Source organism: Blennius ocellaris (assembly GCF_963422515.1).
Source record: "Blennius ocellaris genome assembly, chromosome: 19".
Classification (NCBI taxonomy): domain Eukaryota; kingdom Metazoa; phylum Chordata; class Actinopteri; order Blenniiformes; family Blenniidae; genus Blennius; species Blennius ocellaris.
In genome coordinates, this window is record NC_137668.1 from 1,770,993 (window position 1) to 1,784,451 (window position 13,459).

General features: G+C 41.9%; 1 protein-coding gene across 1 annotated transcript in view; it reads right to left on the reverse strand.

The window, feature by feature from the left end:
- LOC308144154 (galactose-3-O-sulfotransferase 2-like) overlaps positions 1-11,377 on the reverse strand; it is a gene marked incomplete at both ends in the record, with an annotated part of 58,854 nt that extends 47,477 nt beyond the window's left edge. The window contains 2 exons of the mRNA XM_080515213.1: positions 1,246-1,412; positions 10,772-11,377. Of these exons, the coding sequence (XP_080371339.1) occupies positions 1,246-1,412; positions 10,772-11,377 (773 nt within the window). The remainder of the gene's footprint in view (positions 1-1,245; positions 1,413-10,771) is intronic.
- Between the last annotated feature and the right edge of the window lie 2,082 nt (positions 11,378-13,459).

A 13,459-nucleotide genomic window follows, 5' to 3' on the forward strand; every position in this document is an offset into this window, starting at 1 on the left:
TGACTCCCCATCTAGATCCTCCTAATGTCATCATAACAATCCCACTTGGTCGTCTGTCCACTAGAACGTCTGTGTTCTCCTGTTGTTAATGTTTACAGCGTATTGTTCTTTGTGTGTGTGTGTGTGTGTGTGTGTGTGTGTGTGTGAGTGTGTGTGTGTGTGTGTGTGTGTGTTTTCATTACTAAAACAACCCAAAGCACCACCTCATGGCCTTGCATGATAACTCCACGGATTTCAGCGAGAGTCAAAACGTTGCCGTGTAACTGAGAAACTTCTCAGACAAAAACGCAAAGTTATGCGTTTTCTCTTGAAAAGTAGTTGTGTAATTGGGGCCTGAGACATCTTGAGATCAACTTGTCTCCAGCGTTCAGAGACATGTTGGAACGCATCCTGCAGAGTCCTCAAGAGTCCATATTGAAGGCTTCCAGACTGTTTAAACATCATTGTGCCAGTCAAGCCTTTTAAGATAGAAACTGTTTTTCAGCGGCTTTTTCTGGTTTCAGTCATTTGTTCAAGTCACTTTTACAGCCAATCAGATGAGAAATGCTGCTTGTCAGGTCTTCAGACACTCCTCTGCTGCGACATCGACTCCAACCTGATCCAGTTTTTATTCAAGCAACTGAACTGATGAATTCCTTCAAAGTTGCATCTTTCTCCGTCCTCACATGCGCTGCCAAAAGAAAACTGTAAATTCATGGCTGTGAAAGTAAAGTGGATCACCTCCCCTCATCTTTCCCCTCTCTCACCTTCACCTCTCTAACATCTGTTTCTCTGGTTTCACCTCCTCCTCTCTTCGGCTGCTTCTACCTTTCATCCCGTTTCATCTCCTTTTTCCTTTTCAGCTGCGCTCCACACAAACAAACAAACCGACACACGGAGATGGGTTGCGTTTGGAGATTCTTGATTTGGGTGGGGGGGGGAGGGGGGGGGGGGTTCCCATGTCATTTTATTTTATTTAACTGCTTTTTTTTATGACGCATTAGAGCTTCGATGATCCTGAACGCTCGAGTTTGATTCGTGTGTTTTAGAGACTTATGACCAAGCATTTAGGATTTATAGCTGAAAAACAGCAAGGTCAGGGAGAAATCTGTTCAGAACTCATTCCAAAGTGAAACCGTTGGGCCTCCAAGCATGCCTGACGTGGCCCACAATGCACTGCTGCTTCAACCACAAGGTGGAGGTGGAGGTGGATGTAGGACATCGCCGTGGATAATTATGAACTGAAGAGAAAACCTCTAGTCTGACGCTTCAAACGAGTTGCAGCGTAAACGCTGGGCGCAGCAGAGAATGGGAATTCCTGGCAGACTCAAATGCATTGCTGCTTTGAACCGGCTCACCCGCCGCTCTCTCGCCCCGCGGTGCGCCGTCTCCCCGGGGACCACGCCGCACACTGACTCTGTCTGCCAGGCATTCTGGGGTGGAGAGCGACACATGTTTTACCCACAACCAGGCGCTGAGAAAATGACGGCGGCTGTCCTAGATACAGACGGCCGTGAACTTCACCTGAACTCTGGATCCACGTTCACCTCCGAGCTGGGCGAGAAGACACCGCCAACAGCCGAAGACTGAGGCCGTCGGAAAAAACAACTCAGATAAGACAAAGTTAGTTAGTTAGTGTCTGAATACTCAAAAGCAGTCAGGCAGTTCAGTATCAAGGCTCTGAAAACTCGATTAAAGGTCCGTCATGCAGGTAGAGCAACGGCTTTGAACTCTATTTTAGTAAACCGTTATCAAACCTTGTCCGCGACCATAAAACACACTGACTCTATGAGCTCTCAAAGCTCAAGTCTCGATCAACTCCAAACTCCAGGAAGTGTTAAAAAAAACAACTATACTGGCTTTATGAAACACAACTCAAGAAAAGTTGTAGCAACTCTATGAGGAGTTTTCCAATACAACTTCACCAAAGCTGTGGTGACTACATGAACTCCAGCAACTGTACATCAAGCCTTTGGAATGGCTTGATGGAATTCTAGCAATTCTATTAAAACTCTACAAGATACAAGAAATGTTGGTTGCTCTGTGAATTACAACCAACTCCAGCAGCTCAAGTAAAGTTCTAGAAACTCTATTGGGACTCTATCAACAATATTAGGACATTGGTAACTTTTAAAAACCCTACTGACTTTGTTAGGACTTTACAAACACTTCAAAACTGTATTAGAACTCCAAGTCTGGAGAAACTCGACCACCTGTTAAACACAACCAACTCTTCCACTTCTATCAAACTCCAGCAACCATCTAGCGCCCATCTGCTTACTGTGAAGCCTGTCATGTTTGGAGCCCTCACAACTTTTAATAACTCTACTCTCCATTAAAGTGTGGTTTCTCCAATCAAATCTACGAACTCCATTTGAAATCCATCAACCAAACCTACCAACTCCACTGAACTTTGCCAACTTTCAGCATGAACTCCAGCAACTCCACTGGTACTCTCTCAAACGTTTAGAACTCCATCAACCCAGGAATAACACTGGCATGCTTTGGGTTGAAGAGCTCTACCAACTGTACCAGGACTCCAATGGGGTTTTTCCACTCGTTCCTCCTCGGTCCTACTCCACTCGACCCGCTATCGATGCTTTTCCACGCCGTGTTAGTCCCACTACCAGGTACTTTTATGGTTCCTGCTCAAAAATAAACTCGTGGATCAGCGACGATGTGCAGGTGTTTTTATATCTGGTAGCAACCATAGGATTCAGGAGGTTGATGGAGCGACTCGCTGCGAAGTATCAAGAGGTCTCTGAACCACAGTGTTTTGGATTAACTGGCTTCCCTGTTAACTGGTGACCCGCTTCCTCCAGCATTTCCTTTCCACAGCAGATGTTAAAAACCCGACTGAAATCTGTAGCTGTCCTGGCGAACGCCGTTTAACTGCATTTCCTTTCAATTATTGTAGCGTTTGTTTGTCTTATTTTACTATCAGCTGCTGCTAACGGACGGTGGCAGAAGTCACTAGTCAACAGGGGCACCAGTGAAACCGAAACACTGGACAGTAAATCACGATTTCAACGATCTGCATTTTGTAATATTATTAATAAATAGATACAAATATATATCATTAAATGTATTATTTGAGCTGCTATCCAAAGCTGGTTCACTCTGCATCCTATCGGGGGTGATTAGTTGTGCAGGATGAGAAAACTCTTATGGCTCCGCCCACACTGCGGTCGTAGTATATTGTAATGGAATGCGACCAAGGCCGAGTAAGGCTGAGTAGGAGCTCGTGGAAAAGAGCCATAATTCTAGGCTTGAACTGTGTCAGCATCAACTCTACAAAAGCTCTACCAACTTCAACTCAACTGAATAAATGTGAACTGTGACTGCCTGCAGGCCGCAGGAGCAGAAAGCAGCCGTGGAAAACGATAACAGAAAAAAAGACAGTATGTATTGTTTTTTTCTCCCTAAAACCTTGACAACCTTTGACCCCTGGGGAGGGCCGAGTCTCCTGACAGCTCTCAGTCAGCTGCTAATGAAGACGTGGAGGATGAAGATGGACGACTGTCTTCCTCTTCAGGAGGTGCTGAGTCTTCTTTGTCTCGTTTTGGTTCGATCTGTTTTTTCACTCATTTCTTTGTCTCCGTTTCGTTTTCTCATGAAGTCACTCGCTACTTGACAACAAACATCTTTATTCATCCATTTCCTGCTGTGTCTTTTCTATTTCTGAAACTTTAGAGTCAATTTGTTTCCATTTCTCTTTTCTGTCATTATTTGCTTCTTTGGGGATGAAAGACTTTTTCTTTTATGTGGTTGTCTTGCATCTGTTTCTGAAGTTTTGTTTTCTTCAAGAAAATGTTGTTCTTTATCATCAGTTTTATGTTTTTGACTCTTTTACTTTGTAATCCTTTCTATAAACATGTTTTGATTTTTGGATTGTTTTGGGGTTTGTTTGGTTTTTTTATTTAAATAGAGCACATTCTGATTTTTGTCTTTTTTTTTTTTTTGCTTGAGAGACTACTTTACTATTTACTTTGTGTCCCTGGTCTTATTGTCTCTTGTTTGATTTGTAAAAATTCCTGTTCTTTTAAATCATTTTAAGTGATTTGTACCTTCTTGACTAACAAACAGCCATGTGATCACTCGCAGCACTTTAGCCATGTACAAACACCTGTTGGGATCTCACAAAACCACAGAAAGTTTGTTCATTTCTAAGGAAAGTCAATTTTCATGTCATGATACATAGTCATGACATATGAATTCTGACCCAGGACTGTGATTGACCATCACAGCCAGTAGGGGGGATGGGGGGGGGGGGCTACCTTTTGTCACTACAGACCCATGGGATCCCCCCTGCTTTCTGCTCATCTGCTCAAAAGACGCTTCCCCCATGCACTCAGCCAGTCACTGATTGGTTGAAGCTCTCAGGATTCGACACCTTCGAATCCACACACTTGCAACAAAAGCCTGAAAAAAAGCAGTCTTGCAAAATAGTCTGGCAGCGAGCTTTGTCCTGTGAACACCAAGGAAGAGCTGCTTCCCAGCAGCTCAACTCACCCAGTGTTAGCATACAGCTAACACCAGAGGCCTGCAACCAGGGGCCTTCACTCCTCAACTCCTCTGCTGACCCGACCACGAGGGTCAGACCTTCCCCTGATCCAGAGACCAGCACCCAGAGTCTGATCTCCCATCAACCAGGAAAACCAACCAGTTCCTCCAGGACGGACCAGGGAAACGACGCCTCACAGAACTTCTTTGTGTTTTCCTCAACCAGCAGGAAAACCATCACAGACCTGAGCGACCAGCTCCTCAGTCTGGACAAAAGGAACAACCAGGAGCTGCAAAGAAGGACTCCTGAAACATCAACTTCATCTTCTTCTCCTCGGCCTGCAGAACCAGCAACCACAGTTAGCAGGAGGTGCTAACTACAGGAGAAGACACCAGCTTCCCTCCAGCAGGACAACAACTGAACTCCTTCAAGGAAGTGGGAACAACTGGGCTTTACCTGAGATTAGTTAAATATATGATAGAACTGTTTAACTTTATGAAGATATGTTTGTTGGGACCATTATGTAGCCCGGACACGTGGCACCATTATGTTGGGGCCATTATGTAGGGATTTCTTACCTCATATGGATCACTATTTATGTTGTGGTTGGCTATCGATAATGATTAATAATTATCAAAGATAGTTATTAATAATGTTGAAATTTAATCTGATCTGTATCAGAACCTTGGAGCTCCACCTGTCTTAACAGGAAATGATAGCCAATTCAGTTATATCAGTCTCATAAGATATACTAAACAGTTAATCAGGAATATGAATTAATAGTTAAATTAATTACAATTACCAGAATTAACAGTAAAGATTGAAGGATTTTGGAGTTCTTGACACAGAAGAGTCGACATTTCATTCACCTTTGTGCTCATTAATAAAACAGCAAGTATGATTCCAAAAATATATTTATTAACAATGAAAACAAATAAAACACAGATTCTAACTACCTATATACAGCTTGGTGTGTGTAGGTGCATGTGTGTGTGTGTGTGTGTGGAGAAAGAGAGAGAGAGAGTTGGAGGGAGTGTGTGTGTGTGACGTGTGATGGAACTACAAAACAAGATGGTGGATCACAAGAAACTACATCCAAATGGAGGTTATCAGAGAACAGGAGGTCTGTCCTGGGTCTCCACCATGTGCTGATAGCAATGGAACAATAGAAGCTAGTCGTAGCATCTGCTTCTGGTGTGTCTCTGCTAAAGGACCATTTCTAGAATGAGTTGATGTGAATGCGACTTGTCTTGTAAAACATCAGGAGTCGTCAGATGGTGTTCAGTTACTGTGTGATGTTGTCTTTGATGTGATATGTGTAGGATTGTGAGTTAACAAGTTAGTAAAGCAAAGATTAGCATGCAGACCCTGTGTCTGTGGCAGAGCTAACGTTGGTTTACAAGTTGATAACGGCTCCTAATATCATTATCTATAGAACTCAATCACTGTAACAGAACCAACACATCTTCATAAAGTTAAACAGTTCTATCATAGCATCAGGTTTAACTAATCTCAGGTAAAGCCCAGTTGTTACCACTTCCTTGAAGGAGTTCAGTTGTTTTCCTGCTGGAGGGAAGCTGGTGTCTTCTCCTGTAGTTAGCACCTCCTGCTAACTGTGGTTGCTGGTTCTGCAGGCTGAGGAGAAGAAGATGAAGTTGATGTTTCAGGAGTCCTTCTTTACAGCTCCTGGTTGTTCCTTTTGTCCAGACTGAGGAGCTGGTTGCTCAGGTCTGTGATGGTTTTCCTGCTGGTTGAGGAAAACACAAAGAGGTTCTGTGAGGGTCGTTTCCCTGGTCCGTCCTGGAGGAACTGGTTGGTTTCCCTGGAGATCAGACTCTGGGTGCTGGTCTCTTGGTCCTGGGAAGGTCTGACCCTCGTGGTCGGGTCAGCAGAGGAGTTGAGGAGTGAAGGCCCCTGGTTGCAGGCCTCTGGTGTTAGCTGTATGCTAACACTGGGTGAGTTGAGCTGCTGGGAAGCAGCTCTTCCTTGGTGTTCACAGGACAAAGCTCGCTGCCAGACTATTTTGCAAGACTGCTTTTTTTCAGGCTTTTGTTGCCAGTGTGTGGATTCGAAGGTGTCGAATCCTGAGAGCTTCAACCAATCAGTGACTGGCTGAGTGCATGGGGGAAGCGTGAATGTAAAAACTAAAGTACAGCTACTTTATCTCTTATTATACTTTCTGTTGCACCAATAGTCTGTTATATTGTATTTCCATTTGTAAAACTTTGTTTTTCTGACACTGCTAATGACTTGTCTTTCACTGTGTGTCACAGAAACATGGAGAGAACGACATGGGAAGGGACCACACATGCACTGAGGACCTCAGGAGGAATTGTGATGTACAAATAAATAAATAAACAAAGCCTACATTGGCCTACTTCTCTTCCATGATGTCTTACCACAGCGATGTAATCTTGCTGACTTGTGAATGTGCTTTATATTGCAAACAATTAAACAGACTGGTATCGCAAACCAAGTAGCGCGGGGCTAAACCGGAAGTGTGATTACGTGCATGGCGCCGCCCACGTAAACTTCCGGAATAAGGTCAATAAATAGTGTGACGAACGGCAGGAGCGAATTGCTTTGGCTTTTATTTTGACATGAACAAACCCTTGTAGCAGGACGAGACTCCACACAACACATTTCTCAGTCATGGTTGCACACCAATATCCAACAAACCAAACTAAACAAGACGAAATAATTAACTATCTGAACCGAGGAACAAAAACACAACACTAGCACAAATCAACACACACAACAAGCCCAACAATGATCCCGGTTACGGGCCACACATTTAAAAAAAAAAAAACTTAACTAAAATTAAATAAAGACTAGATAAAGGTTACCACGATGCAACGCTACCTTCTGTAAATTAATTTTTCATAAAAAAATCCAGCGTCAGTCAACACGTGACATTTGGTGACACCAATCACAGTGAATTAAACGCATAAAAGCAATGTTTTTCGACCACTGTGCCAATGAACACCGAGATATAGGTGTGCCGTGTAAACTATCCAATTTCAAATTTTTTCTACAACAACATTTACTCTCAACCGCTGTCATAGCAGTGTGCAGAGTAATTGTGTATAAGTACTGTGGGGAACGGTAAGAGCGACCTGCTTTGGCTTTTATTTTGACATGAACACAGCCAAATGGGACCTTATAACAGGATGACACTCCACACAACACATTTCTCACTCATGGTTTTGCACACCAACATCCAACAAACCAAACTAAACAAGAAGAAATAATTAACTATCTGAACCGAGAAACAAAAACACAACACAAGCACAAATCAACACACACAAGCCCAACAATAACCCTCAATAACTTCCGGCAACACCTAACCTGAACTCCCATCATGCCCTTCAGCGACCAACTCAGTGATGCTACAATACTCTTCGCCACTAGATGGCAGCACAGAACATTGACGGTGAAATCGAAACTTAACGAAAAAAACAGGTTTTTCCACACCTGAAAAACAAACGTTTTAGCTCAGTTGGTTAGTGCGTGGTGCTAATAAGTTCAAGGTCGCGGGTTCGAACCCCGTTACGGGCCACACAGTTTTTTTTTGTTTTTTTTAACATAACTACAACTAGATAAAGACTTTTAAAAAGATCATTTTAAAAGGGTGAATGTAGATTCAGCACTCCAAGGTTTTCCATTTCATACTTTTAAATTAGACCATTTTAATCTTGTATAATTTTTCATTAGGGTTGTGTACAGTTGCACTACTACATCCACTGTTCTTTGTTTTTAATAATTGAATTGTACAAAGTGAGAAAGGTGTTTCCAAATGAATGAAATTACATATATAGCTAATTTTGTTACGATTCTGAAGCTGAGCAAACAGGAGTGTTCTGACTGAAAATGGATCTTGTGTCTAATTTCTAAACAGACATCAAATTCCTACATAAAGAAGAGTTGATGACCCTTTAACTGATTTACTGTCCAAGAGACTTTTCATAGAAGGCAATGATTGAACGCAACGTTCGATAACTATTGATGGACTGATAATAAATGGACTCACGAAGCTGCAGAGGTGACTTGGTCCAGAACAGACATCTTCCTGTCGAGACTCCAGATTCAGCTCCAGGTTCATTTGTTCCGTCCATCAGTGGGCGTGTTTCCCAGTGTCACAATTCAATTACAGAACCCAAATACAGACTTGGACAAAAGGTGAAAGTTCAAAAACTCTTTATTTCGAAGAAAAAAAAAAGGTTCTGAACAAACTAAGCAAAAAGGTGGTCGACCAAAAGGCAGGACAAAGTGAAAGAAAAAGTTCAGAATAAAAAGAAACACTAACACAAAACACCAGCAGAAACATGGGAAGTGTCCGTCCTTTGTCTCTGTATCTCACCGCACGGAGGAGAGGACGGAAATCCTCCTGAAGGGAAGCAGCGGCGAACAGTAAGTCATAGTTCTACAAACCTTGAGATTGGATTAACACAGTAATTTATTACAAAAGACAGAAACACTGGCCTTCCAGAGAATCGCCTTATACTTAGCCGTTAACCGCGGAGTAAAGCAGCTGAGGATAAACGCGCGTCAGGTCAGTCGAAGAGCGGAAACAAGAAGAACGAGCCAGCCAGAGCTTCCGCTAGATAAAACACGCGCTCCGCTAAATCCCCTCTTCCCATTGGCCACCGCTAGAAAGAGGCGTAAGCAACGTAATCTCCTATTGGCGGACCTTCACACAGACTGAACAAACTACGCTACCCATGATGCATTTCAGTATTTGTCCACCATCTACAGCTCAATAACAAAACAGTCCGACGCCATTTTAACAGTTTGAATAAGTCCATGCGGGAAGCGTCACAGTTCGGAGGTCAAAGAAAACGTCATAACTCTAACAGAAGTCTAGGCACAAATGAACTCAGACGATCTTAGTTCCCACCGCAAAGTTTTTTTTTTTTTTTTTTTAATAGATTCCATTCTTAATAGAATAATAAAATTGATCAAATAATTGATAAATATCTTTCATTATCATTATGGATAGCCAAACCACCAAAATCCAACATAACCGCTCCTTATGAGGTAAGAAATCATAATCAAGAAACATAATTGGTGTTCAGGCTGAAATCACAACAGTCACAGCAATAGTTCGATTAATTTGCTCTGGATGACGAGGAGTAACTTCTAGTGCTGTCAAAATTAACACTTAATTGTGGCGATCAATGTAAAACGTTTCACTTGTTAAAAAGAATGATAGTTTTGTTTACTTACGGGTTCCTTTGGGTTTGTATTTTGTTTGTTTGTTGGTATTTTAACTCTCTAACCTTTTGTCAGGTGAGCAACAGGTGCAGCAGCACGGAGCCACCCGGCTGCAGAGCAGCACAATACCTCGTAATGATGGGAGACACATTATTACACAGAAAGTTGCACTTTTAAAAAGTTGCCTTAAGGTCGTTTGAGACAGTGAAAGTCGTTGTTTGGCAGCTGAACAGCAGGAGCCACCAAACTGCTAAAGCTGGAGGAAGTGCTACAAACTTGTGGGTGAATTATTAATTTCTCCTCCTTCTCTCTCTCTCTCTCTCTTTCTCTCTCTCTCTCCTTCTCTGTGTCTCGTGTCTATGTTCTTGTATGTGCGCGCGCACGTGTGGCGTTTCTCTCGTTCCCCCTGTCGAGAGTGTGTGTGAGTGGTTTCTTTTTGTATTAGTATTGTATTAATTAAATTATTGCAACTTAGTTCATGTCATAAATTCACAATTTTATTCCTCGGAATATCAAAGTGTTGGACCTGCACACTAACGTTTAGTCTGAGTTTTGTTATATCATCTCTCTTTGTGGATATTTTTGTTTTTGCATTAACTTGGAGAGAAACAGTGTTCACCCAAAACCAGAAGCAAGCATTTGAATGTACTTGTATATAAGTATACAAAATGTACTTATACATGTGTTGAGTCTACATCATTTCATTTTCCATAAGATTTTTATTACTAGCTTGTCTAAAGTTGAAAACGTTTGAACAATCACAATTAATTACAGAAAATTGTGCAATTAATTATAGGTTTTTATAATCAATTGACAGCACTGGTAAATTGTTAATATCTGTTTGCTGTTGCATGTTTATTGATTTTTTTTTCTTCACTTCCAAAGTGAAGAAAAACTTGTAGGCTTTTACTTCACTACAAACTGCTTTTTATACAAAAGTCTTTTGTACTGTGGTTCTGACGTTATCATTCTTTGGCATGTTTCTTTGGTTTGAATGTCTAAGTTGGGATTGAGGTTATAACCTTGAAGGACCACTGTTTCACGATGGAGAGGCTCCGCCATCTTCTCTTTTACCTCCTTTGCATTGACAGCCTGTCCACCTTCCAAGCAGGTGTTTGATAACTTGGCTTGTAGCTCCTTCAGTTGAGAAACTTCAAGCTTCATCTCCTCTTCCCCAACCAGACTTCTCACTTTGTTCCAGAAGGTGGTGTTAAAGTGTTGATAAATCCTCCAGTCTAAAATATTAAATTTCTTGATTTTCTCAGCAGTTGTCATTGTAACAGAAGTAAGAGTTTCGTTAGCGCGACTGTTGATCTTAAAGGAAACAACATCATCCAGGGACCAGCAGAGGGCGTGCTTGAGCAAGATCATGGACTCATCAAAGTATTCAGTGATCAGAATCAGGTGGAAGTCCTTTTCTATGCCAGCGATCACTTTGTTAACTATTGTCTCCAGGCCTGAGGTGTCAGCTGTGGCAGTGTTGTCATAGCCAAGGTCAAAAGCAAGAGTGTTGTGAACATGGTTGTGCGTCAGTGATCTGTCATCTTGGCCATTGTCGAGGAAGTCATCCAAGGATTTGAACTTACTGAAGGTTGTAATGGTCCTGAAGAACATAAAAGTAGACTCCATCATAGACACAGGATGTCTCAGAATAGAAAAGTAGAAGGAATCTTTGGGCATCAGTTTCTCCACCTTGAGCAAAACATAAAGTAACAAAGATTAATGCATTAAAAAAAACAAAACATTATGTGTCATACATATATCAAATACATGATACTACTGTTCCAGGGTCTTACTGAGGGTTGTACCTTCGGCAAAACACTTTACCACACTGGCTCATGATAGTGTTTAGTAAGCAAATTCACACACACATATATATTTTTTCATGTACAGTGGGGGGAAAACGTCCCTGCCTTATATTCAAGCAGTTTGCTTTTTTTTCTTCTGTCCCTTCCTGGACTGTGGCCTGGTCATGGCAGAAAGACTCGTGTGACCGAGTGACCCTCAGATCTATGGCAGTAAAGGAGTCATTGCACTGGACCGTTGTGGGGAAGAGAGAGCTGAGCTATAAAGCAAAGCTCTCTATATACCTGCCGGTCTACATCCCCACACTCACCTATGAACTTTGGGTCATGACCAAACGAATGAGATCGGGGATACGAGCGGCCGAAATGAGTTTTATCTGCAGGGTGGGAGGCGTCAATCCTCGAAACAGTTCAGCCAAATGTTTTTTCCCCCCTGAAAACATATGAAGCAATAACTAAGCTGTGCAGTTGAAAAGTTAAAATGCCACTTCATGGACATGTGGCTGGTGTGAGGGGGCGTGGCTGCAATACAACATTCCTGGTAAGTTCTTGTTTGAATCCATATGAAATTCATATGAAAACTGCCTCTATTTTAAAAGGAAATCAATACTAACTAATCAATTACTGACTTTTGCTGATGAGTACAACAGTGATGTTTACATTGACACACAATCTGAACTAGTAATTCACAGTCAAACACTCAAACAAACAACAAAAGTTAATTGAGAATCACTTGGTGAAGAAGCTCACCTCAGACTTTCTGAACCTCATGTGGTTGCATAGAATGTCAAAATGAGTCAGGCCGTTCTTTTTGACACAATGTGTGTTAAAATATTCTGGGTAACACAGCAGGAGTCCATCATGGGGAAAGGCGAAGGTCAACCCCCTGGTGTCACCATACCGGAACAGGATGTTTTGGACAGTGCTGCTCGCCGTTTTGTGTGTCTTCAGATAAACAAGGTGAGATTTTGGTTGGCAGGATTTTCTGAGGTTCTTTTCCTCTCCTCCCAGAAGCTTCTGATTGAACAGCTTTCCAGCGCGCTCATTTTGACTTTTGACCTCCAATAAGCCGTCTTGCTGCTGGAACCCCTGAATTGGACCGTCGTTCTGAGGCTCTTTGGTGTCGTCATTTGTCCACAAGTTATTCACTGCAGCTTTCCCATTGAGGGCCAAAAGGTTCAAATGGGCACTGCAAAAGTATAAATAAATTAATCAATATACAATATACTACACACAAACATACACACACATACTGTACATAATCACATATAGTAAACACTATGTTCACAGAAAAGTTTATCAAGTACATTTTTCTTTTTGCTGAAAGACAAATGTTTTTTTAGGCCATCAGGAGTACGTGACTGTGACTTCCTGGTTGTGTGAGTTGAAGTGTTTCATCACAACAGTATATAAAGCTCGAGTAGGAGACAGCAATCAAATGAGCAAAAAAATCTGCACAAATAAACAACAAAACAGCAATAAACACATACATATATACACATCTAAGGTAAATAAAATGTGAAAAAACAAGATGAACTATGACTTTGACTGACTGATTAAAAACTGTAAAATCGTCGCCATAATGGAGCAGGAAAGTTTAATAACAGTGATGTGACGTCACCTGAAAGGTTTGACGGTAATGCTGACCACCAGCAAGATGAGGAGGACGACCACAGAGCGACGCCATCGCAGCCGACATCGACTGACATTGAAAAAAAAAAAAAAAGACAACAAAAAAACAAAAACACAATCTTTAGAGTGGTTTCTGAACGTGTGGGAGGATAAACAGCCACGTGATGCATCGCCAGTCTCCAGCTAACAAGCCTCAAACAGTGAATCATAGTGTGCGTTATTTTCAATAACACGCTGCACTTCAGGACAGGAGTGTCGTACGCATGATCTAAGTCAATTACCTGTTATTGCACATCATTAACCAGTTGAATCTCCTCCAAAGTAG